At 45.0% G+C, this 27062-nt stretch overlaps 1 protein-coding gene across 1 annotated transcript; it reads left to right on the top strand.

Annotated features, from left to right (window-relative positions):
• Positions 1 to 339: 339 nt before the first annotated feature.
• Positions 340 to 25030, top strand: LOC117349770 (60S ribosomal protein L13-like). The gene is made up of 2 exons (XM_033923363.1): positions 340 to 409; positions 24675 to 25030. The coding sequence occupies exons 1-2, from the start codon at positions 340 to 342 to the stop codon at positions 24968 to 24970; spliced, it is 366 nt and encodes a 121-aa protein (XP_033779254.1). The 3' UTR covers positions 24971 to 25030.
• Positions 25031 to 27062: the final 2032 nt, after the last annotated feature.

Genomic DNA, 27062 nt, shown 5'->3' with positions numbered 1-27062 from the left:
GTGTGAAACGAAGTTCGTTGTAGGAAGCAAGACGTGAAGTTCGTTGTGCGCAGCGTTCGCTGTGCGAGGCGTTCGTTATGCGAGGCACCACTGTATATAAAAAAAAGACCCAGTAAGAGTTTTCCAAGGCAAACTTCTAATATACCAACGAGCCAGATAAAGCAACTGTTAAATATGGTTTTATGACCCCTCTTGGAAAAAAAGATTTACCTTGAATACTTTGTGTGACAGTAAATAGTTCCTGAAAGAAGTCCTGTGTTGATATTTTAACAAGCTGAATAAATATGTAGCTGGAATCTGCAAACGCTGACCTGAACTATGTTACTGAGTGAGAGAAGTATGCCGTGTGTGGGATTTACGGTGTCCTCTGGCCTTCCAGGCCCCAGCCCTGGCCGTGACCCCAGCAAAGGTAGCCTAATGGTTAGTTTATGGGCCGAGATCCTGAGGAATTGGGTTTGAGTCCCACTGCAGTCCCTTGTGATCCTGGACAAGTCACTTAAATCCTCCATTGCCCCAGAGGAACCCCCCACTCCCCCACTTTAGATAGTGAGCCCTTTAGGGACCGAGAACATATATACATCAGTAGTGCTACAGAAATGATAAGGTGCAGTAGTACATTTAGTAAGCCACCTATAGCCCAGTATTCAAAGCAATTAAACCAGCTGTTGACTGGTTAAATCACTTGGCCGGGGGAATATCGCCAATTGCTGAATATCGCAGTTAATGGTGAACTCGAAGCTAGCTCGGTTGGGAGCGTTCCAGAGGCAGAGTCAGCGCTTGACCGCAGAAAAGTCTGTCTTACTTTAATGTGGTAACCCGTGGACTCTGGAAGAGATCAAACTCGAAGCCCAAATGATGAGGTTACCACTGACTTATTTTGGTTGCACTGTCAGAAGAGAAAGATGACTGGAGAAGGACTTCGTGTTTGGGAAGATCGAAGGAACCAGGCGATGAGGGCGACCTGCAATCAGATGGCTGTACACGTTGAAAACAAATCATGGGGATGACGCTGGAGGACCTTTCCGGCCTAGCACAAAACTGATTTCTTTTTAGATCTGTAATTCATCAAGTCGCTAGGACTCAAACATGAGTCCTAACCCAAAAAAAACCCTTTGGCATAGACACAGGTGGGCCTGGGTGGCAGGGGCCCACCCAGTGTCTCTTCAGGCCCACCCAGTGGCAATTAGCATTGTTTGGTCAAGTTCCTGGAGGAAAAGTCCATAATCTGTTATTGAGAGACAAGGGGGAAGCCACTGCTTGCCCTGTATTGGTAGCATGGAATATTGCTACACCTTGGGTTTTGGCCAGGTACTAGTGACCTGATTGGCCACCGTGAGAACGGGCCACTGGGCTTGATGGACCATTGATTTGACCCTGTAAGGCTATTCTTATGTTCTTAATGGTGGGCAGACTAGATGGGCCATTTGGCCTTTATCTACCATCATGTTTCTTCCAAGTTCAGGATCTCCAAGCCCCATCAGCTGGAGTCCTTTCTGGAGTCCCATGCAGCTTCATTCCGGCAGTCAGCAGCACGTTTCCAGCTATCCATGACAACACTCCCCCTCCCTTCCACGCATACTCACTTCACTTGGAACCCCTGTGCATACGTGCATGTGGGATGACAATTGAACTGAGCATGCGCTGAGGGGGAGAGGGAGTGGTGGTGTCAGTAGATGGAAACACCCTGCTGACCGCAGGCTAGCTGAGTCCGCTCAGGACTCCAGAATGGACTCTTCAGCCGACAGGGCCCAGGAATCCCCACCAGCCAAAGTATTTTTACTGTTTTGGCAGCGCGGTAAGCAATTGCGTGGGTCGGGCCCGCCCAGTCCACCCCCCAGGCCTGCCTTAAAACTGAGGTCCAGCTATGCTTCTGGTTACGACCCATGGCTGCTTAAGTGTTGAATATTAACTCAAGTGGTTATGTCTTAACTGGCTTAAAAATAACTGGATCTAATCTAATTGTGACATTTATTACCTGCTTAATCATTAGTTCTAGGCAGGGTACATATATAAAGAAGTTACAATAACCTATTGATTTCAATATCATAAAGCCACAGGTTCCAGCTTTGAATGTCTGGGAATAACGCCATCACTGGTGAGCAAAACGCCCACTACTTGACCACTTAATGCTCAATGGACAAACAAGGGTTAAACTCATATTGAGCTAGGGTTCACAACAGGGAGTGTGGGACTCTCATAAGAATAGCCTTACTGGGTCAGACCAATGGTCCATCAAGCCCAGTAACCTGTTCTCATGGTGGCCAATCCAGATCACTAGTACCAGGCAATAAAACCAAATACTAGCAACATTCCATGCTACCGATCCAAGGCAAGCAGTGGCTTCCCCCATGTCTTTCTCAATAACAGACTATGGACTTTTCCTCCAGGAACTTATCCAAACCTTTCTTAAAACCAGCTATGCTATCCACTCTTACCACAACCTCTGGCAACGCGTTCCAGAGCTTAACTATTCTCTGAGTGAAAAAAAATTTCTCCTATTGGTTTCTAAAAGTATTTCCCTGTAACTTCATCGAACGTCCCCTAGTCTTTGTAATTTTTGACAGAGTGAAAAATCGATCCACTTGTACCCCGTTCTACTCCACTCAGGATTTTGTAGACTACAATGATATCTCCCCTCAGCTGTCTCTTTTCCAAGCTGAAGAGCCCTAACCTTTTTAGTCTTTCCTCATACGAGGAATGCTGGGGGGGAGTGAAGGAGGGAGTGTGAGAATGAAAACCCAAGGATGCATGGTTCTGTGTTGATCGACCTGGCATAGAAACGTAACCCACAGGAAGGGCTCCTCGTAATTGTGAATTTTCTATGACTGGACAAGGAGCGCGGGATGAGCAGACACTGTGTCCATCCTCATGGACAAGCACCTCACAACAGTTGGCTGAGGACACAGAGAGAAGCCAGCGTGAAGCTCTATTTCCAGCTCTTTGTCGCACAGACACTGATGTCAGCCCGAGATACATGGAAATATAGTTGCCTCATAACCACTTTTGGGCAGAAAACCTGCTGCTGAGCCTAACCTGTGAATGTTGACTAAGGGCCGAAGGGCCCCGTGGGATGGTAACCACAGCAACCCCATCACTTGGCAACAGGACACAGGCACACAAAGACTCAGCAAGGGGCCACTTAAAGCCCACGGCCTGTTTTTCGTAGCCAGCATGTCTCCTGCAGCATTTCAGCATTTTCAGCCCCTGCACTCTCTCTGTTTCACTGGAGCCTCTGGCAGCCCTGCATTTAGGTATTTACAACTTAGGCATCTGGGTGAGGTACCAGTTTTTGAAGACACCAAGTGCTTGGACTAAATGGGGGCTTGATTCCACTTGCTTTAGCATCATGATCTGTAGGGAACAAATTATTTTCTCCACTGCTCTCCGGTCTTGCCTATGGGCACTGACATGTTAAATCCGGCCTTGTCCTACAGTATTTTGAGTACCTGAGTTCTTGCAGCAGGGCTGGCATTAGTGGGGTGCAAACGAGGCACTTGCCCGGGGCCCCAAGCTTGCCCAAAGCTGAAGGCAGTACAGGCTGCTGGCAGGCTTTGCGGCCTACCTGCAAATTTCAGCCCAGCATGTCTAACACAGAGTCTCCATCTCTGTGGGTTGGTTTCTCCCCCCCCCCCTCCCGGTGCCTGTATATTGCTTTAGTCTGAATTTGTGTGGCCAATGCCTCAGGCTCCGCCGGAGAGATTGTAGTATTTAAGCCAGCAATTTCTCAGAGGCAACCACAATTTCCCCACAGATGAAGAAGTCCACTAATACTACCTCTAATTTAGGGAGGAAAAACTGTCAGTTCGGCTGCCAAAATTTAGAAAGGTGAGAGAGCCTCTTAAGTGCTCATGGCTTCTGAGCTCTCTGATTCTGGGTCCTCTGCTTCCTTCTGCTGGCGAGAGAGATGAGTTACAAGACCAATGTCGATGTAACTTATCCTGGCTCCGGATCAGACCACCCACTACGTGTGTTGTTTCAGGGCCCAACGGTAAATCCTCACAGATCTATCATTTCACTCCTTTTTTTATTATTTTGCTTGGGGTGGGGAGGGAGGGAGGGAGGGAAGAAGGTGGAGAGGAAACTTGTTGAGGTGAAACCTGCTCTTTATGGCAAATAACAAGGTCCCACATGTTGACTGGCAGCACAAGAAGCACCCAGAGCTTGTATAAGGATGCTGGGTGCCTAGGCCAGGGGAAGGCAATTCCGGTCCTCGAGAGCCAGAGCCAGGTCAGGTTTTCGGGATACCCACAATGAATATGTATGAGATGCAAATCTATCTCATGCATATTTATTGTGGCTAGCCTGAAAACCTGACCTGGCTCCGGCTCTCGAGGACCAGAATTGCCTACACCTGGCCTAGGTGAATCTTCAGTCTTATGCCCTGCCTCGATTCAATTTCGGATCCCCTAGACTCAGTGGCATAGTAAGGGGGAGGGGCAGTCTGGCCGGGGTGACGGCACCCCTCCCCCCTTTCCCATCCTTCCCCGCTGCCCGCGCATCCCTTTCCTTCCCCCATAGCTTTATAACTTTGGCACGAGCAGCCGGCTTTGGCGCTCCGTCTGACGTCGCTTCTGGGGACCCGCGCCTAAGAAGTGACATCGGGAAGAGAGAGCGTTGATGTGGACATGGGCAGCGAGTTGGTGGCTGCTGACGCCAAAGTTAGAAAGGGGTGCAGGCACCCGCCACTTTGATAACCCTAACCCAGGGTCATAGCCAGGCATCCAATTTTGGGCAGGCTAGAGCCCCACCCACCTGGCATCTCCCTCGCCCACCCCTCAGGCAGTCGGACATCTTTTAACTTCAGCCCCCTAACCCCATGGTACCTTTTTAAATCCTTCAGTGTTGGGCTGGCAGCATGCAGCGACTCATACTGGCTGCTCCTGCCAGCCCAGAGCCTTCCATCTGATGCAAGTTCCTAGTCCCATGAACATGGCTCTTCAGATGGCAGAGCATGGGGATCCCTGCCAGCCACAAACTAGTTGTGCCGCTGCTGGGTGGGCCTGTGCCCATAGAGGACCACCCATGGCTACACCACTGGGACTCAGGACCTATTGTGGTGTTTAACTTCAACTGCTTTTCCTGCCTCCGAGAAGCTGCTACCCCTTGACTTGTCAACTGCCTTGACTTGTCTAACAGTTAGGCCAGCCCTAGAAGTGCCCTTTTTTCTTGGAAAATCTCTTCCATGGGCCCCTCTTTAGAAAAGACACTGACTCGGGGAAAGGATAGGCTGCAACCTATAAGGCATATTTGAATTTCGAAAACAATGTTCATTTTCCTATATTTACTCTCTAATAAAAATATTTCAGTAAAAAAAAAAACTGGGTCGTACGGAAATATATTTTGGAGGAATGATAGAAATTTGTATGAAAATATCATAATTGTGATTCTATTTGAAATGAAAATCTATTTGTATTATATTATATTTACTTATTTCCTTCAATAAAATGTTATAGATTTAAAAAAAAAACCTGCAAAAAGTGTGTGTGTGGGTGGGGGAGGGGGGAGGAGGTGCCATTTGAGAAGAGAACCATACTATACATTTATGGATGGAGGGCCTAAAGGAAGGGAATAGGCAGGTTGATCCTTGGTGTGATGGCAGATACAGCCACCCTGAACGTCCTTCTCGTCTTTCCTCTTCGCAGCTCTTCTGCCTCCCAGATGCTTGCTTTGACACCTTACAAGTGCGCAGATGGTAGATGCTAACCAATGTGTTGGGGGTGGGGAGGAATGGTGGGGGTCCTAGGCAGCAAAGAGTGGTAAAGCGAAAGTCAAGCTTAAAGATACAGGGCCGGTGAAATTCTCCGCTGGCTTCTGTCTTACAGGCTGAGGATCGTACTTCTCTGATTCTCTCGTGTTAATAGGTAGCATATCAACTATGGAAGAAATCTGAAATATTCATATTTCAATAGATAACTGTTTTCTCTTTTCCCACTGTTCTAGATCACAGCTTCTCAAACTGTGTGTCGGAACTCCAAATGGGATCTCAAAACTAGTGTTTGGGGTTGTGACCTGAGTGGGATCTCTGTAGGTCAGTGTGGTCTCAAACTCAAACCTTTTGCAGGGCCACATTCTGGATTTGTAGGTACTTGGAGGGCCTCAGAAAAAATAGTTAATGTCTTATTAAAGAAATGACAATTTTGCATGAGGTAAAACTCTTTATAGTTTATAAATCTTTCCTTTTGGCTAAGTCTTAATAATAATAATATTGTCATGTATAGCTAACAAGACATAGGATCAAGAAACGGTTTTATTTTACTTTTGTGATTATGATAAACAGACTGAGGGCCTCAAAATAGGACCTGGCGGGCCGTGAGTTTGAGACCACTGAGTTAAGGGGAACAGTTAATCTGCTGGCTGGGTTGGAGGGCAGAGGGGAGAACAGGACAATCAAGCCATTGTGACATCACTGATGAGGCTGGCTCTTATTGGTGGAATGAGGCATTATGACATCACAATCTCAAAGGCAAACAGGATGTCATGGTTACATTTAAGCCAGTGGTCTCCAACTCAAACCCTTTGCAGGGCCACATTTTGGATTTGTAGGTACTTGAAGGGCCGCAGAAAAAATAGTTAATGTCTTATTAAAGAAATGACATTTTTGCATGAGATAAAACTCTTTATAGTTTATAAATCTTTCCTGTTGGCTAAGTCTTAATAATAATATTGTCATTTAAAGCTAACGAGACATAGGATCAAGAAACTTTTATTTTACTTTTGTGATTATGATAAACATACCGAGGGCCTCAAAATAGTACTTGGTGAGTTTTAGACCACTGCTGTAGGTGCATCATTAATCTGCACTATTTTAAATACTTAGGGTAGAATAAAAAGTGTGTCTCTGGCAATCTCTCGTTAGAGGTTTTTTGGGCATCTCCAAGGAGGAATGTGCTTTCATTTGAAATGACATGGGAATTGTCAATCAGATATCCCATGTCATCCCATGCCATTGTCAAATGAAAACAAGCAGGATAAAAACACGACTGTGATCACACAGTGATGTCAGAAAGGAGCCGAGGCGAGCGCGAGCAGCACGTGGAATACGCTTCTCGTCCCAATGAACATTTCAAGAGGTCCATGGGAGGGCGCTGGGCTTTGACCTATGGGCCTCCGCGGGAGCCGACTGCTGGACACGATAGACCACTGGTCTGACCCAGCAGCGGCAATTCTTATGTTCTTATGTATGAGCATTTTCTATTTATACGGTGGCTATTAAAATGTGGTTGGTTTGAAGAACCTTGGCGTACTCTGCTCCCTTTGGTGCTTGCGCAGACTTCATTTACCTCTGTGGTTTGGGGGTTGGGCGACTCGCCTAAGGTCACGGGGAGCAGCCCTGAGATGGAACCGGCTGCCCGGAGGCGGCAGCTCTAACCACCAGGCCACGCCTTAAACCTCTCCCTTTCCAGAGGGTTCTCTTCCGCTGTTTACATGCTTTGGGATGCTCAGGGTTCTGCTGGATTTACCGCAGACTTACTGGTAAGTGTGAGCAGTATTTGGGGTGGTTCATAGACAACCCCGCGAAAGACAAAGGCGCGCGCCGACAACTGAGCGCAAGACGGAGGCGTGCGCCGAAGAAAATTACAGTTTTTAGGTGCTCCGACGGGGGGTTTTGTTGGGGAGCCCCCCCAGTTTACTTAATAGAGATCGCGCCGGCGTTGGGGGGGATTTGGGGGGTTGTAACCCTCCACATTTTACTGTAAACTTAACTTTTTCCCTAAAAACAGGGAAAAAGCGAAGTTTTCAGTAAAATGTGGGGGGTTACAACCCCCCAAACCCCCCACAATGCCCCCACAACGTGGCGCGATCTCTATTAAGTAAAGTGGGGGGGTTACCCCCCCACGACCCCCCCCCCCCGTCGGAGCCCTAAAAACAGTAATTTTCTGCGGCGTGCGTCTCCGCACTGCGCTCAATTGTCTGCGCGCGCCTTTGTCCCGGCGCGCTTTTGACCTGACACCATTTGGGGTTGCTCTCTCACTTCAAGAAAGTCTGCATCGGTGCGAATTATATTTTTGTACTTCAGATGGCAAAATCTTAGAATGAGCTCAAATTTCATTTATACGTGCACACACACACACAAAACACGTATTATATAATGGAACTAATTAGCTCTCTTACAGTAGAGGGAGAAGGGCTAGAAGCCCCATCCTCTTCAGAAGGTGATAATTAAGAAGCAAGCATATGAAGAGAAGGAGTGGGGGGAGGAGGGTCACAGAAATATGAGACCCCAGTGGAGCAAAGAGGCAAGAATGCAGAAGCGCGGCATGGAGAAAAGAGAAAAGCTGCGTTTGCTGATGAGTTTTCATCTTCTTTTCCTTCCAGGTCGTTCCTTCTGAGATTCCAGAGCCAGATCAGTATGAGGAAGTCTTTACACACATCCTCAAGTGGTTTCCCATATCCAAAGTCACACAATGAATAGTGACTTTGATATTTATTTACATCCTAAGTGGTTTTACATTCAGGCACTTTATCATATTTCCCTATCCGTCCTGGGGGGCTCAAACTCTATCTAGTGTACCTGGGGCAATGAGGGGGGATTAAAGGACTTAGGCCTAGATTCACTAACCTGGCCGAGTCAGTTCGCTCCGTGTCTGATCCGAAGCAGGCTGACTGATTCACAATGGACCTGTATTCAAATGGGAGCGATCGGAGGAATGCCCCCCGCCGACTTCACGGATCGCTCTCCAGCGATCCAGACGCACGCACAGACCATCTACTTGTCTGTGTTTTAAAAATTTAAATTACTTTTTACTCACGAGCCTGTGGTTTTAACCCGTGGGTTTAAAGTATGGGCTCGAGTCAGGGCAGGAGAATCGGAGCAGAGATTGGGGCAGACAGCAGGGCTGGAAGATCAGGGCAGGAGATTCGGAGCAGAGATCAGAGCTGGAAGATTGGGGCAGGAGGGTCAGGGCAGAGAGCAAGGCTGGAAGATCAGGGCGGCAATGGAGCAGGAGAGTCGGCAGGGAAGTGTGCGATTGGTCCCCAGAAGTCGCTCCTTCTGTTGATCAGCCAGCGTCCCAGATTGGTTTAGTGAATCGCATCCCAGCCTACTTTGCATGCCACTCCCCCTCATTTGCATGTACAGATCAGAATCGGATCGGCACAGGGGTTAGTGACTCGGGTTGCAAAGGGGTCGCAAATCGATTAGTGCACGATCGGTTTGCTTAGTGAATCTAGCCCTTTGCCAGGGTCACAAGGAGCAGTGAGGGATTTGAACCCACAACCTAAGGGTGCTGAGGCTGTGGCTCTAACCACTGCACCACACACTCCTGGTTTGAATATCTACACACTCGTGTAAAAAGACGGTGTTATATCTTCGGTACCTGATATAGAAAAATGACATTATGCCTTGAGTACTTGATCGGGTTTCAGGTTTATTTACAATGGGATTATATCGCTTATAATACTTCTAAGCGATGTGCACTTTAAAACGGGGTACATTGTTATAAAATAAGAATACATCTCAAATCACACAAGGACCAACATGATACGACAGGGAAAGGGGTGGAACTACAGTAGTTATAGTAAAGAGAGCAGTCTAGGGAAGCACATAAAGGGTTGACACTTGACAGGGGGAATCTCTGATGTCTCCTGCGTTGTATACTTCTTTCAAAAGAAGTATCATACTTAAGTGTGATACTTAAGTGTGAAAAGCATCTTGAAATAAAAAAGACTTTAAGCTGCTCTTAAAGCGATCGAGCCTTTGTTCTTCTCTAAGATGAGAGGGTAAAAAATATTCCATAACTGCGGAGCATGAATTATGATTATTTCATTTCTTCGCGTATTAATGACTTTTAGGGAGGGAATTACAGTGGTGCCTCACACAACGAACTTAATTCGTTCCAGGAGCAAGTTTGTTATGCGAAAAGTTCGTTATGTGAAACGCGTTTTCCCATAACAATACATGTTAAAAAAAATAATTTGTTCTGCAGCATAAAATATGCTAAGATGACATAAAAAAAGATAAATTTGTCAAAATAGTGAAAATGGTGGTCTTGCTGAGGCCAAACTCTTTGACAAGGTCACACTGTTTTACCCCACATTCACTCCTTCTAATTATTTCCCGTTTCATTTCAACAGAAATCACCTTCCTGCTTTTTTTAGAAGCCATGATATATAAAAAATATTGAGTTTATCTTAAAAGGACGACTGTATACAGTGAGAGAGGGCAGAGTCTCAGCGGCAAAAACTGGGACTTAACTTTTCTTTTTTTTTTTTTTTTTCTAGCATCGGGGAAGCGGCGAGAGTAGCTCCGCCCCCCCAACGCATCAGCAGTAGGCGCCGGGCCCCTCCATAAAAGGAGGCGAGCCGACGGTCCGCCACTGCACAGGGAGCCAGGCGAAGGGCAGTGAGAGAGGGCAGTTAAGCGCAGTGAGTAACGCAGCTCGGGCGACTTCGTTGTGTGAAACGAAGTTCGTTGTATGAATCAAGACATGAAGTTCGTTGTGTGCAGCGTTCGCGGTGCGAGGCGTTCGTTATGCGAGGCACCACTGTACAAGTAAATTGTGATCTGCAGATCGTAAAGTTCTCAACGGTGTATTTGGTAGTAGGAGTTTATCTGGGACTGCTGGTAAGTTTGATTGTCGTATTTTAAAACACAGCAAGATTATTTTATAAGTAATCCGATGGGATATTGTCAACCAGTGGGCATTCTGTAGAAGGGGCGTCACATGATCAAATTTTTGGGAATTAGTGATGAGTTTTATGGATGCATTCTGGATGCCATAGAAAAGCAGTGTTTTATATTGCCTTCGAAAGGCAGTATTATGCTACTGTGCAAACTCTTATCCATGCATTTGTGATTTCCCGACTGGATTAGTGTAACTCTTTACATGCTGGTATCACTAGACGTCAACTACATCGCCTTCAAATACTTCAAAACACCGCTGGCCACTTTCTCTGTCATGTGAAAAAGAACGATTATGTCACTCCACTGCTTCACTCTCTACTTTGGTTACCTGCACATTTTCATTTTCAGTTGAAGATATTATGCCTAGCTTTCAAGGCCTACCATCTGTTTACTCCCTCATATTTATCAGTCCTGGTTTTACCATCTGCTTGTTTTGGTTCATTGGGCTCTCTTGATAGCCATTGCTTAATGCTCCCTACATTTACTCATTGTGAACGCAGAAAGAATTCAGCATTTTTCTTTTTGGCTCCAAAATTTTGGAATGCCTTACTTGCTTATGCTAGATCTGAATTGTAAGAACATAAGAATAGCCTTACTGATGGGTCATTAGGAGAGGGATCTCCAGGAGAGCAGACTCAGGGGGGTGGGTCTGTGAAGTGGGCAGACTTGATGGGCTATGGCCCTTATCTGCCGTCATTTTTCTATGTTTCTATGTTACCGGGTCAGACCAATGGTCCATCAAGCCCAGTAGCACAGTCTCACGGTGACTAATCCAGGTCCCTAGTACCTGGCCAAAATCCAAGAAGTAGCAACATTCCAATGGCTTCCCCCATGTCAAGAACAGACTATGGACTTTTCCTCCAGGAAATTATCCAAACCTTTCTTAAAACCAGCTACGCTATCCGCAACGCATTCCAGAGCTTAACTATTCTCTGAGTGAAAAAAATATTTCTTCCTTTTGGTTTTAGAATTTTCAAGTTCAACAGAAAACTTCTTATTTTGAATCGACCTACATGCTGCTAGGCTTGATCATGCTTGAGTAATTTCATTCCTTGCTTGTTTCTCCATTCCTCTCTTCCCATCCATTCCCATCCATTTAGAAACAAGTGTATACTTATTGATTATTAAATTTTCTATTAATTTTATAGTTGTCTGTTCCCAGCTTTATTATATTTTCTGTGTAAGCCACTTTGATCTGATCTCAAAGAAGGTGGTATATTAAGGACATGAATAAACAACAAACAATAAACTTCTTGGGTACCTGATGTCATATAAAGATGATATTATGCCTTGATGTCATGGAAAGACGGTGTTATATCATGGGTTCCTGATATCGTAGACAGATGACATTATGCCTTGATGTTATATCTTTGGTATTTGATGTCATAGAAAGATGATGTTATATCTTGGGTATCTGATAACATAGAAAGATAACATTATACCTTGATGTCATAGAAAGATGATATTGCATCCTGGGTATGTGATATCATAGAAAGACGATGTTGCATCCTGGGTACCTGATATCATAGAAAGACGATGTTGCATCTTGGGTACCTGATATCATAGAAAGATGATGTTGCATCTTGGGTACCTGATATCATAGAAAGACGATGTTGCATCTTGGGTATCTGATAACATAGAAAGATAACATTATACCTTGATGTCATAGAAAGATGATATTGCATCCTGGGTATGTGATATCATAGAAAGACGATGTTGCATCCTGGGTACCTGATATCATAGAAAGACGATGTTGCATCTTGGGTACCTGATATCATAGAAAGATGATGTTGCATCTTGGGTACCTGATATCATAGAAAGACGATGTTGCATCTTGGGTATCTGATAACATAGAAAGATAACATTATACCTTGATGTCATAGAAAGATGATATTGCATCCTGGGTATGTGATATCATAGAAAGACGATGTTGCATCTTGAGTACCTGATATCATAGAAAGACGATGTTGCATCTTGAGTACCTGGTTGCAACAGCTCTGTGGATGTTGATGAATTCTATTTAGTCAGGTCTATCTGGCCACTAAACTTAGCCATTTGGCCAATGATATTCAGTGAGAGATAACTGGTTATCTCCTGCTGAATACGTTTTATGGTTAGCCAGTTTAACGCTATTTAGCAGGCCGGGGGCTATTCTCGGTCAGCTAAATAGCACTAAATATTGGGCAGATTGACTGCCTGTTTTAACACATGTTAGCAAAAGGGTGAATAAGTGTTACAAACGTACTTATTTGATTCCACTGGAAAAGGCATCCAGCTATGGTGCAAAAACACCAATAAATGACCTTTTTTTTTTCATTTATATTTTCTAGTTTGTTGACACTTTCTTTTCTGCCTTTACTTTCCAATAGGTCAAAGCCGTTCACAAATCATAAGAACATAAGAGCATAAAAATTGCCGCTGCTGGGTCAGACCAGTGGTCCATCGTGCCCAGTAGTCTGCTCACGTGGTGGCCCTCTGGTCAAAGACCAGCGCCCTAACTGAGACTACCCTTACCTGCGTATGTTCTGGTTCAGCAGGAACTTGTCCAACTTTGTCTTGAATCCCTGGAGAGTGTTTTCCCCTATAACAGCCTCCGGAAGAGCATTCCATCTTTCTACCACTCTGGGTGAAGAACTTCCTTACGTTTGTACGGAATCTATCCCCTTTTAACTTTAAAGAGTGCCTTCTTGTTTTCTCTACCTTGGAGAGGTTGAACAACCTGTCTTTATCTACTTTGTCTTGAATCCCTGAAGGGTGTTTCCCCCTATAACAGCCTCCGGAAGAGCGTTCCAATTTTCCACCACTCTCTGGTTGAAGAAGAACTTCCTTATGTTTGTACAGAATTTGTCCCCTTTTAACTTTACAGAGTGCCCTCTCGTTCTCTCTACCTTGGAGAGGGTGAACAACCTGTCTTTATCTACTTTGTCTTGAATCCCTGAAGGGTGTTTCTCCCTATAACAGCCTCCGGAAGAGCGTTCCAGTTTTCTACCACTCTCTGGGTGAAGAAGAACTTCCTTACGTTCGTACGGAATCTATCCCCTTTCAATTTTAGAGAATGCCCTCTCGTTCTCCCTACCTTGGAGAGGGTGAACAACCTGTCCTTATCTCCTAAGTCTGTTCCCTTCAGTACCTTGAATGTTTCGATCATGTCCCCTCTCAATCTCCTCTGTTCGAGGGAGAAGAGGCCCAGTTTCTCTAATCTTTCATTGTACGGCAACTCCTCCAGCCCCTTAACCATCTTAGTCGCTCTTCTCTGGACCCTTTCGAGTAGTACCGTGTCCTTCTTCATGTACGGCGACCAATGCTGTACGCAGTACTCCGGGTGAGAGCGCACCGTGGCCCGGCACAGCGGCATGATAACTTTCTCTGATCTGTTCGTGGTCCCCTTCTTTATCAAAATATCCATAAAAGAACTAAAATAACATCAAACATACTCAAATCAAAGCAAATTTATAGAAAGACATACAGATGAAACATGTAAAGGAGTGCAACACGTCACCTGTTGGCAACCCCAAAGGCCTGCTCAAACATTCATTCTTGAACTTTTAAAACCCCCCTAATTCACTGGAAAATAAAGACCTAAATTTGCAATTTATGGATGCCTTAGAATTGAAGCTCTAATTGCAATAAACATATATTACAGTAAATAAATGACTGTAAGCAAGTCTCCAAAGCCAGACAGTCTTATTTTCAACCCCTGATGTGAAATCCTCTGTTGGTATGCCTGCAAGGGGGGTCGGTCTGTATGAGGCTGTGAATTTCTGAATATGTGTCTGTATAGTGCTCCGTTTCCCCACTGGGTATTCCTGCTGCTGCTTAGATAGAAGAAACAAAAGTGATGCCAGGCTAAGGGGTGAGGGTGGGGGGGAAGTGGAGATGTCAGATGCTGTAAAAATTTGCCTGATGTCAGCAGCTGTGGATGGGGGGGGGGGGGGAGTGCCTCCCCTCCCCACAGAGACAGCAGGGGCTGGGATCTTAAGTGTGAGAACAAGGTAACATTTATTGTGTGTCCATCTGAAGTCATTCCCAGCTCTGATTTATGGACTTTCTTAAATTAAAAAATGCAAAGTTTTCTCGCTTTTCTTCAAAAAAAAGCCCAGGGGGTGATAGTGATGCTAGAGCGTGGGGGACGGGAGGGAGGGGGATAGTGTTTGGGAAGGATGTCTCATCTCTTGCTGTGGGACCTCTCAGCTAGGCACCGATTGTCCGCTGTGTTTGTTTAATGTACACATGAGGTGGGGGAGAGGGGGGGGGGGGCGCACCCTGGCACTGATTTGCCTGCCAGTCACACTCACCCTCCTTTTGCCCCCCTGGGCTGGGACAGAGCATACACAGGAGGAGAAGCAGACAGAAGCAGCATCTCCCCTCAGCTCTCTCCAGCTATCTGCCTTCTGTCTTATAACAACTTTACTGGGTCTCAGCCCTAACCAGTCATTCTCGGTAGCTGTGGCCAGTGGGGGGCTCTCTCTGTCCTTACCCACAATGCAGCTGTCAGAAACAGAAGGAGCTTCCTTATTTGAAAATCTAACCCTCCATTTTGCACTTTGATCATTCACTCTGAGACGTTTGACCTACCTTAAGCCCAAACTCTGACTGTAGAGAGGTGAGCTGAGGGACAAGTTGCCCTGAAACAAAGTTCAAGTTCAAGTTCAAGTTTATTTATTCTTGATGAATCGCCTATTTAAATTACTAGGCGATGTACAATAATAATAACATATATTAATAAATTAAACAAGTACAATGTTAATGTTGACATAAAAACAAATTTGTTGTTAGTTAAAATTTAACACACTTAACAAACTGAGTGTAGACATAAGTTTAAAATAATTTTGTGGGTAAGACATACAAGACATGTGTGGTTAGGAGGGGGAATAGTTACAATTTTTGATAGAAGAGAAGAAAAAACATAAAAGGGAAGAACAAAAAAGGGGGGTTATAATAACTGTTAAAAAAAAATAAAAAATAAATAAAATAAAAAAATAAATAAAAAGAAAACAGGGTAACGGTTAAAAAAATAATCGATTTTTTCAGTGTCCTAAGATCCATACGCATCTTTAAAGAGAAAGGTTTTTAACGTTTTTTTAAACAATGTTAGGTCTTTAAGTTCTCTAATGTATTGTGGTAAAAGATTCCATGATTGTGGGGCCATAACTGAGAACATGTCGTGTCTTGAAGGGCCTGTCTAATTTATGTCCAGTTTAAGAACATAAAAATTGCCATACTAGAACAGACCGAAGGTCCATCAAGCCCAGTATCCTGTCTACCAAACCAGGTCCCAAACCAGTGGCCAAACCAGTGGCCAGGAACCAAACCAGGAACCAAACCAGTGGCCAAACCAGGTCCCAAGTACCTAACTAGATCCCAAGTAGTAAAACAGATTTTTATGCTACTTATCCTAGGAAAAAGCAGTGGATTTCCCCAAGCCATCTCAATAACGGCCTATGGACTTCTCTTTTAGGAAATTATCCAAGTCTTTTTAAAACCCCGCTAAGCTAACTGATTTCCATATTCTCCGGCAACGAATTCCAGAGTTTAATTACACGTGCGAAAAAATATTTTCCCTGGTTTGTTTAATTTCCAGTATGTTTCCACAAACATCAGTTAAGTTCTTTCGTTTCTGTACACCTGAAGATTCTGTCCCATACCAAACCTGTATGATGCTTTGTGGTGGAATTGGTAGGTCACTTGCCCACTGAATTCATGACCTGCATTCCAATCTCATACTGGGATTCACCAACTTAACCATCCATCCACCCACTTTCATAGTAACCTAGTAACCTAGTAGATGACAGCAGATAAAGACATGAATGGTCCATCTAGTCTGCCCAACCTGATTCAATCTAAAAATTTGTTGGGTTTTTTTTCTTCTTCTTCTTATCTATTTCTGGGCAAGAATCCAAAGCTCTGCCCAGTTCTGTTCTTAGGTTCCAACCACTGAAGTCTCCGTCCTTGCCTTAGCCAGGGAAAGCAATAGCAAACCGCCTTGATAAATAGTCTGCGCCTAACTTTTAGGAATGCCCATGACCTGTCCAGGCTCTTCTCCTGGCCACGACCCCTAATGAGCTCCGTGCACTAGAATTTACACGTTCCACTTGGTACGCTTGGTATAAATTAATATCTGAATTCTTGAATAAAAAATCCCCAAAACTAGTCTTCGAGACATTTGGAGCATTGAGAGTAAGCAGCAGATTTCTGCATCTCAATGGCCACGAATTTGGACTTGGAGGATGAGATGTACAGCGTTCGAATGCAGACAGGAAGTGATAAAAATAGCAGGAAATAGACAGGAAATAAATAAACAGGAAATAAAAATAGACAGGAAATAAAAAAAAGCAACACTGACTGGGCTGGCGGATTCAAAATAAGCGACTGCTGAGGACCAGTTGTTGAGGTCCTTTCCGACTGCCCTGCCTTCTGCCACCCTGCTCTCTGCCCCGATCTGCTGCCCTGTCTCGGCCCCGATCTCCTGCCTGCCCTGATCTGCTCTCTGCCCCGATCTCCTGCCTGCCCCGACTCTCCTGCCCTTCCCCACACTGCGAGCCCGTGGTTTTAACCTGCGGGGTTTAAGCGGGTTAAAACCACGGGCTCGCTGGGCTAGTAAAAGGTTTTTTTTAAAAAAAAAATCGCAGTTCTAGATGGCTGTTAGATGTGTCGGGATCGCACACTAGTGATCCATGCGGTTCCTCCGATCGCCCTCATTTTAATTTTTTTTTTGTTTTGTAAATTGGTCAGGCCTGCACGGATCAGCCACGGATCGAGCATGCAAAGGAGGGTAGTAAATCTAGCCCTAAGATCAGTTACAACTGTAAGCATCAATCCTATATAATAAAACCCTAAGCGCACATGCGCACTTAGGGTTTCGTGTTCCCTGCCGCTGTGGTGTGTGATCCGTGGCCAGATTCTATTTTAGAACGTGGCGGCAGGGAACACTCTAGAGCTTCCCCCCTCTCACTCACTGCGAAAGAAACCGCTGTCGCCACCGCCATTCCTTCTGCTCCCCTCTTTGGAGTGTGCAGTGCAGGCCGTACACGTGAACCCGGAGGCGCACCGAGAGTGTAACGGGGTTCCTGGGCAGCTGGGAATCACGGGCAGTAGAAGGCCGTGAAGCAGCGTGTTTAGAGTGCTGCGGACGCTGCTTGAGCCGGGAGGTTTCTTGTCGTCTCGCGGTGGGAGGGTCGGATGGGAGGGTAAGTGGGGTCGGCTGTACTTCAGCAGTAGTGGCGGGGGGAGATGGAAATATGCTGCTTAAGGGTTCTACTGCACAGGGGGATGGGAGGGAGGGATAGAAAAATGATAGGTTCTGTTGTACAGGGGGGAGGGAGGGAGGCAGGCAGGCTGGCTGGCTTTGGGCATGGGGGGACAAAGTCTGGAAGGCAGTGAGGGGGGCATAGAAAGGAGGCACTGGGGGCACTAAGGACATAGGAGGCACTGGGGACACTAAGGACATAGGAAGGTGGCACTGGGGGCACTAAGGACATAGGAAGGGGCACTAAGGACATAGGAAGGAGGTACTGAGGACCTAGGATGGGACACTAAGGACAGGAAGGAGGCACTGGGGGCACTAAGGACATAGGAAGGTGGCACTGGGGGCACTAAGGACATAGGAGGCACTGAGGGCACTAAGGACATAGGAAGGAGGCACTGAGGTCACTAAGGACATAGGATGGGACACTAAGGACATAGGAAGGAGGCACTGAGGGCACTAAAGACATAAAATGGGACACTAAGGACATAGGAAGGGGGTCACAGAGAGTCAGGCAGGCATGGCACAACAGAGAAATACAGGCAGGCAGGGGGCAAGGGAGACAGAGACAGAAAGAAAGACAGACATGGGGCCGGGGAGAGACACAGACAGAAAGAATGACAGACAGACAGACAGCGTACACGGAGAGAGAGAGAGACAAAGGAAAAAAAAAAAGATAGACAGACATATACTCTAGCACCTGTTAATGTAACGGGCTTGAACACTAGTTAACACTAATAATACCAATAGTTGGCTGCCAAGGCCAATTAACATAAAAACATAACATAAAACCAACCTATAGACCGCAGAACTGTGAGGATCTACAGATGCCTAAGGCCAGCATACATGTGGCTTACACCAGAAGTGGCCATAGGCATCCTTACGTATGCCTAGGCGCTTCCGTAGTCATGCGTCAGATACCTTAAATTAGTTGCCTTAAATGTAGACCTGCAATTAGACCTGTACATGCTCAAACAATACGTCCCCTTTGTCTTTACTCCCAGCCCTCAAGGGTCACCAAGAAGTCAGATTTTGGGGATATCTCTACTAAATGTGCATGAGAGAGATTTGCATGCCTGCTACCTCCACTGTATGCAAATCTTTGCCATGCATATTCATTAGGAATATCCTGAAAATCTGACTTCTTGGCAGTCGTCCAGGACTGGAAGCATTAAGGTGCATTCTATTATCCTCCCTTCTCTCCCCCCCCCTAACACCAGGATTTGGCAAGCACTGACTCTTGACCCTCTATTCAAAATGACCTTCATGGTGTCACTTAACCCCACTATGTTCACTTAACCTCTCTAGAGCCATCCCCACTAGCACCAAAGATACAGTGAGTGCATCGGTATCAATGACCAGGGAAGGTGCTATTTCAGAAGCACCCCCAGAAAATTACCTTCGTGTTTGCTGCTTTTAAAATTGGCTTTGATGTGACTGGCAGACCTATTCTGGCAGACTGGCGGTTATAAATAGACTGATTTTAATGGTTATCAAAGCTAAACAAGTGCAAATTAAAAACAACAACAACAGCAAAAAAAAAAAACAAAAAACCAAAAAAAAGCCCAAGGAGTATTTTTGCAGCTGTTCCAAAGGCGTGTTTTTCTCTTGACTGTTTGTTATGAAAATAAGTTTCTCAAAATCATTTTGCAAAACATGAAATGATGTCTATCAAAAATATCAAATTAGTATAACTTGGCTATGGGGGACAGTAAGGGGAGGGAGCATTTTATCCTTAATATAATATAAAGAGATACAATGTAACTCGTATATGGGTGGCAATGAGGGAGGGGCTATTTTATCCTTAAATTCAGTGTTATAGTGTAACCTATATATGTGGAACAGTGAGGGGTGGGGGAGGGTTATCCTTAATATAATGTGAAATAGCGTAATTCGTATATGAGGAACACTTGGGGGAGGGGTGTTTTGTCCTTAATATAAAGTGATATAGTGTAACTCCTGTATGGGGAACAGTGAAGGGAAAGGGTGGTTTTGTCCTTAATATAAAGTGATACAGTGTAACCCCTGTATGGGGAACAGTGAAGGGAAAGGGTGTTTTGTCCTTAATATAAAATGATACAGTGTAACTCCTCTATGGGGAAAAGTGAAGGGAAAGGGTGATTTGTTCTTAATATAAAGTGATACAGTGTAGCTCCTGTATGGGGAACAGTGAAGGTTAAGGGTGGTTTTGTCCTTAATATAAAGTGATACAGTGTAACTCCTGTATGGGGAACAGTGAAGGGAAAGGGTGTTTTGTCCTTAATATTAAATGATACAGTGTAACTCCTCTATGGGGAACAGTGAAGGGAAAGGGTGGTTTGGTCCTTAATATAAAGTGATACAGTGTAACTCCTGTATGGGGAACAGTGAAGGGAAAGGGTGTTTTGTCCTTAATATAAAATGATACAGTGTAACTCCTCTATGGGGAAAAGTGAAGGGAAAGGGTGATTTGTTCTTAATATAAAGTGATACAGTGTAACTCCTGTATGGGGAACAGTGAAGGGAAAGGGTGTTTTGTCCTTAATATAAAATGATACAGTGTAACTCTTCTATGGGGAACAATGAAGGGAAAGGGTGTTTTGTCCTTAATATAAAATGATACAGTGTAACTCCTGTATGGGGAACAGTGAAGGGAAAGGGTGATTTGTTCTTAATATAAAGTGATATAGTGTAACTCCTGTATGGGGAACAGTGAAGGGAAAGGGTGTTTTTGTCCTTAATATAAAGTGATACAGTGTAACTCCTCTATGGGGGAACAGTGAAGGGAAAGGGTGATTTGTTCTTAATATAAAGTGATACAGTGTAACTCCTGTATGGGGAACAGTGAAGGGAAAGGGTGGTTTTGTCCTTAATATAAAGTGATACAGTGTAACTCCTGTATTGGGAACAGTGAAGGGAAAGGGTGGTTTTGTCCTTAATATAAAGTGATATAGTGTAACTCCTGTATGGGGAACAGTGAAGGGAAAGGGTGGTTTTGTCCTTAATATAAAGTGATACAGTGTAACTCCTGTATGGGGAACAGTGAAGGGAAAGGGTGTTTTATGCTATGTTTGTTGCGAAGCATTTCAACGTATTCTAATGCCTGTTGGAAAGAAATAAGCTTTGGCGTTTCTCTAAACCTTCCTTTCAAAGAGCTCGTGAAACATTAATGAACAGCTGTAAGATCTTAAACGTTATTAAATTTTTAAACGGTTTTGGAAGCGTAGCGTGTAATGAGTCCCCAGCGTGGGGCATGGCAAGTTTATAGCATGGAAGGGATTGCTTATGTCAGCCGATTACTATCTCAGCTTGCAAGATCCTGTGACAGCTTGCAAGATCCTCATTAGAATGTGAAGAAAAGTCGCATTCTGTAACGTTACATTATGGATAAATTGTCTGCTTCCCTCGCTTTCCTCTCTACATGAGCTATGGAGGTGCCATTTTACACCAGGTTATCTAAGTAATAATAATAATAATTTTATTTTTATATACTGCCAAAGCCATGATAGTTCGAGGCGGTTTACAATAGAGGTCTGCACGGGAACGGGGATCGCGGGAATCCCGCGGGTCCCATGGGGTTCCCGCGGGAATCCCCCCCTAACCCACGGGACTCCTACGGGGACCCCCCTCTGGCCCACGGGACTCCCATGGGGACCCCCCTCTAGCCAACGGGACTCCCACGGGGATGGAAGGCTTTGGAAGCAGGGTTCGTCCATATAATATAAAGGACACATCAGCCTTAGTAAAAGAGGGGGTTTATAAGTTAATTACCTGAACAGAAAACAAAAAAAGGGTTCCACCAAAGAGATTCCAAAAGGAAAACAGCAGCGCAAATACAAAAGAAACTGTGGAATTGATGATCCTGTCAGAAGTAATTGCTGCTTTTTATGGGGACGGGCGGGGATGGAGGTAATTCCTTGCGGGGACGGGTGGGGACGGAGAGGATCCTGGCGGGGACGGGTGGGGATGGAGAGGATCCTGGCGGGGACGGGTGGGGATGGAGAGGATCCTGGCGGGGACGGGTGGGGATGGAGGTAATTCCTTGCAGGGACGGTTGGAGACGGAGAGGATCCTAGCGGGACGGGCGGGGACAGAGAGGATCCTGGCGGGGATGGGTGGGGACGGAGAGGATCCTGGCGGGGACGGGCGGGGATGGGTGGGATTTCTGTCCCCGTGCAACTCTCTAGTTTACAACAAGAGGTGCTGGACAATCAGCGAAAGGTGACAGGTCAAATGCGCGCAAGACAAAAGAGCGCGGACAAAAATGCCAAGACAAATCAGCACAAGCATAATAGTGCGCAAATATAACACCGCGCAAGACAATTGAGCGCAGGGATAACTCAGCGCAAGACAATTGAGCGCAGGGATAACTCAGCGCAAGACGATTGAGCGCAGGGATAACTCAGCGCAAGATAACTCAGCGAAATGGTCGCAATTTAAAGTCATCGAATACAAGCTTACAGAATGGAAGAAGTGAAAAACTATAAAATTCTTAGGTGACAAATCGATTAAACAAATTCGTTTTTACTGATTTTCTAAAACTGAAGTAGGATGAGGAATGCGTGATAATGTTACCCAGCCAATTGTTCCATTTACCTGCCTGGAAGGCGAGCGTTCTGTCCAGAAATCTTATGTAGTGGCAGGCCTTTATTGTCGGATAGGTGACCAGATGAATTCTACGCGTGGGCCTAATAGAACAATCCAGATTAAATTGAGAAACCAAGTATGTAAGGGCCAGACCAAATACTGATTTATAACAAGGACAAAAATTTAAAGTAGGAAGATTAAGACATTTTGTAAGGACAGCCTAGGCCTAGGTACCTCATGGGCTGATATTACGTAGCTTCATGAAACCTGCAACACGGCTGAATTGGAGCAACCATGTAAATTTACTCTTGCACGGAGCCGGTATAATTGTACACACAAACATGCATATTTCATAAAATGCATAGGTATTTATTTATTTAAGAATTTCTATACCGTTTACAGCTAAATGGTTAACAGAATATACATACATAATCTTAAAACATAATAAAATAAACGTACAAATAAGCCTTAAAATTCACAGCTAAAAAATACTAAAATGAGTTTGCAATGTCTCCATACTCAATCCCAAATGCCTACTTTATAAGCATTGAACACTTTTCACTTGTAGAAAAAAAAAAAGTTTATAATATTACCCCACACCTTATCACTTTAGATTAAGAATAAACACCCCTGCCTCACCGTCCCCTATATGTGAGGCAAAAGGTGAGCCTATCATGTCTAACCTTGGGTGTGTTAAAAGAAATGCTCCAGGTACACAGTTACCACTTTATATTAAAGATAAAATACCCCCTCCACTCACTGTCCCCCATACACAAGTTACACCTTATCACACATGGGATCTCTTAGGGAGAGGAGGAGATAGTGGATGCTGCAGATGGGCAGAATGGATGGGCCATTTGATCTTTATCTGCCATCATGTTTCTATAACCATAAAGCTCTATGACCTCACAATGCAGGTGTAAAGAGTCTTAGCCAATAGGGAGAGGAGGAGATAGTGGATGCTGCGGATGGGCGGAATGGATGAGCCATTTGATCTCTATCTGCCATCATGTTTCTATAACCATAAAGCTCTATGACCTCACAATGCAGGTGTAAAGAGTCTTAGCCAATAGGGAGAGGAGGAGATAGTGGATGCTGCGGATGGGCAGAATGGATGAGCCATTTGATCTTTATCTGCCAACATGTTTCTATAACCATAAAGCTCTATGACCTCACAATGCAGGTGTAAAGAGTCTTAGCCAATAGGGAGAGGAGGAGATAGTGGATGCTGCGGATGGGCAGACTGGATGGGCCATTTGATGTTTTTCTGCCAACATGTTTCTATAACCATAAAGCTCTATGACCTCACAATGCAGGTGTAAAGAGTCTTAGCCAATAGGGAGAGGAGGAGATAGTGGATGCTGCGGATGGGCGGAATGGATGAGCCATTTGATCTCTATCTGCCATCATGTTTCTATAACCATAAAGCTCTATGACCTCACAATGCAGGTGTAAAGAGTCTTAGCCAATAGGGAGAGGAGGAGATAGTGGATGCTGCGGATGGGCAGAATGGATGGGCCATCTGATCTTTATCTGCCATCATGTTTCTATAACCATAAAGCTCTATGACCTCACAATGCAGGTGTAAAGAGTCTTAGCCAATAGGGAGAGGAGGAGATAATGGATGCTGCTGATGGGAAAACTAGATGGGCCATTTCACCTTTATCTGCCATTAAGGCCCAAATTCTGTAACCAGCGCCTCTCTAGACAGGCGCCTATCTAAATTGAAGAACAAGCTCAATTAAGCTTTGTAATCAGCCCTGATTGAAACCTAGGCGCCTATCAAGAAAGCGCGAATCTGTAACAAGGCGCCTCTAAAAATTTAGGCGGCCTTCCAAAAACAATAGGCGCTATGCAGGTTAGGTGTGGGCGTGGCTACGAGTTAGGTGCCTTCTTACAGAATCCCTGCTCTTAAGCGTGCCTAAGTGCTCGCATGGGGGCCTAACTTTTGGGCGCTTCTTATAGAATTTGCCCTTAGGTTTCTATGTTTCTAATTTATAACAATTTTATTGAAGGAATCAAGTAAAATACAATAATATAATACAAAGAGATATTCATTACAATTAGATTCACAATAATATTTCCATACAAATTGATACCATTCCTCCAGATTAAGGGCTCCTTTTGCGAAGGCGGGTTTAACGCGCGCAACTTATCATCCTGCGCTAACCCCCGCGCTAGCCGGAAAACTACCGCCTGCTCAAGAGGAGGCAGTAGTTGCTAGCACGGCCGGCGGTTTAGCGCGCAGACTGAAGGAGTACCGCTCCAGACTTATCCTCTTCCCAAGGAAGGCCTCTGCTCCCAAGAAAGGCGACAGCTCTGCAGAAGAGTTGAAGCTGGCAACGCAGTTGATGGGCCCCGTTATGCCCATCAGGAATGTCTACAAGAAGGAGAAAGCCCGCATAATCACAGAGGAAGAGAAGAACTTCAAGGCTTTTGCCAGCCTACGCATGGCTCGTGCAAATGCTCGTCTCTTTGGAATTAGGGCCAAGAGAGCCAAAGAGGCAGCTGAACAGGATGTGGAAAAGAAGAAGTGAAAATGTTTTCTGGAACTTTCAATAAAAAGCGAGAATATGAAAAAAAAAAAAAATAATAAATAAAAAAATAATAATAATAATAACAGTTTATATACCGCAATACCGTTAAGTTCTTATCACACACGTTAAACCGCTAACACGCCTTCATAGAAGTAGCCCTAAATCTCCACATGAACTAAACCATTCCTTTCTACACCCCCCTTGATTCCATCCCCTTCCCCCACCCCCCCTACCCTTCCCTCCAAATGAAATCCTTCTCCCCAGATGAAAGTTGACAAAAGTAAAGAAATAATATAAAGATCTGGAATGTAATTGAGATAACCTTAGCTTCATCGTAAATCATTGAGAATTAAACTTCTTGCTCTTGGTGAAAGATTTTGAATATAAGGATCCCTAACTTCCATAAAAAGACGAGTTCTTCTAGACCAGTCTTCTTCAACCACCGGTCCATGGACAAGTGCCGGTCCACAGAAATTTCCTGCCGGTCCATAGGGCCAGCACGTGCATCAGGCCCAAAACAGTGTTCTTCAACCGCCGGTCCATGGACCAGTGCCGGTCCACAGGGCCAGCACGTGGATCAGGCCCAAAACAGTGTTCTTCAACCACCGGTCCATGGACCAGTGCCGGTCCACAGGGCCAGCACGTGGATCAGGCCCAAAACAGTGTTCTTCAACCGCCGGTCCACGGTGCGATCGATGCGGCGTTATCTTCGAGCCAGCTCCCTCTTCCTAACTGATTCAGTGCACAAAGCCACGGGCAGTGGCTCCTACGGGCATCCTGCGCCTGAACTGGAAGCCTTCTCTCCGACGTTGCAACGTCAGAGGGAAGGCTTCCATATGAGGCACGGGATGTGCAAGGTGCAATTAGTCCTATTATGGGGGTGGAGATTGGGTAGAGATGGGCGGTGTCTGGCCCACGACTTAGCCCCACGTTCCTCATCCGCCGGTCCACGTACTGATGCCGGTCCACAGAATAATTCTTTTATTTCTGCCGGTCCATAGGTGTAAAAAGGTTGAAAAACACTGTTCTAGACGATCGCCGAACCTCCCTACTCTCAAATAAAAAGAAACGATGCACCTGGTTCCTCCAGTGCCAGAAACTTGGAGATTCTTTCTGTAACCAAAATTGCATAATACATTTAGGCCCAATCATACATAATTTCTGAAATAAAAGACATTTCCTTTGGCCAAAAAACCCACAAGCTGCCTATTTACCAAAAATTACTCCCCTGGGGGAACCCACCACAGGATTACCCCATAAAGAGCCCCAAAATAATAGGATGGCAGACCATTTTTTCTAATAAGGATTAAACACCCCCTCCCCTCACTGTTCACCAAACCCGAGTTCCACTTTATCACTTTATAATAAGGATAAAATGCTCTTTCCCCTCACTGTCCCCCATACATGGTGTTCTGATGTCCCGGAGGTTCTGTAAACTGAGGATGTCTTCGGCTGGCAGGGCTGGGGGATCCCTGCCAGCTCTGATGTTCAGTTTTTGGTTGGGTGACAGGGGCAGAAGGTCATCAGCCATAAAGTGGCAAATCTTTCCTGACAGCCATACTGGCTCAGGCCAATGGTCCATCTGGCCCAGTTTCTTGTTTCCAATAGTGGCCAATCCAGGTCACAAGTACCTGGGCAGAAACCCAGATAGCAGCAGCATTCCATGCTACCCATCCTTGCTTCCCCCCTTGTCTGTCTCAATAAGACACTATGGACTTTTCCTCCAGGAACTTGTCCAAACCTTTCTTAATCCCTGCTATGCTAACTGCTATAATCACATCCTCTGGCAACGAGTTCCAGAGCTTAACTATTCTTTGAGTAATTTTTTTAAAAAAAAAAATCCTCCTATTTGTTTTAAAAGTATTTCCATGTAATTTCATTGAATGTCCCTTGGTTTTCGCACTTTTTGAAAAGTGAAAAATTGATTCACTCTTAACCATACTACATCACTCAGGATTTTGTAAATATTAATCGCATTCCCCCTCAGGTGCCTATTTTCCAGCTGAAGAGCCCTAGCCTCTTTAGTTTTTCCTTATAGAAGAGGAGCCCCATTCCTTTTAACATTTTGGTTGCTCTTCTTTAAACCTTTTCT

This window comes from Geotrypetes seraphini, chromosome 16, assembly GCF_902459505.1.
Source record: "Geotrypetes seraphini chromosome 16, aGeoSer1.1, whole genome shotgun sequence".
Lineage (NCBI taxonomy): Eukaryota > Metazoa > Chordata > Amphibia > Gymnophiona > Dermophiidae > Geotrypetes > Geotrypetes seraphini.
The sequence above is the reverse complement of the archived record's forward strand: the minus strand, read 5'-3'. Positions and strand labels throughout refer to the sequence as shown.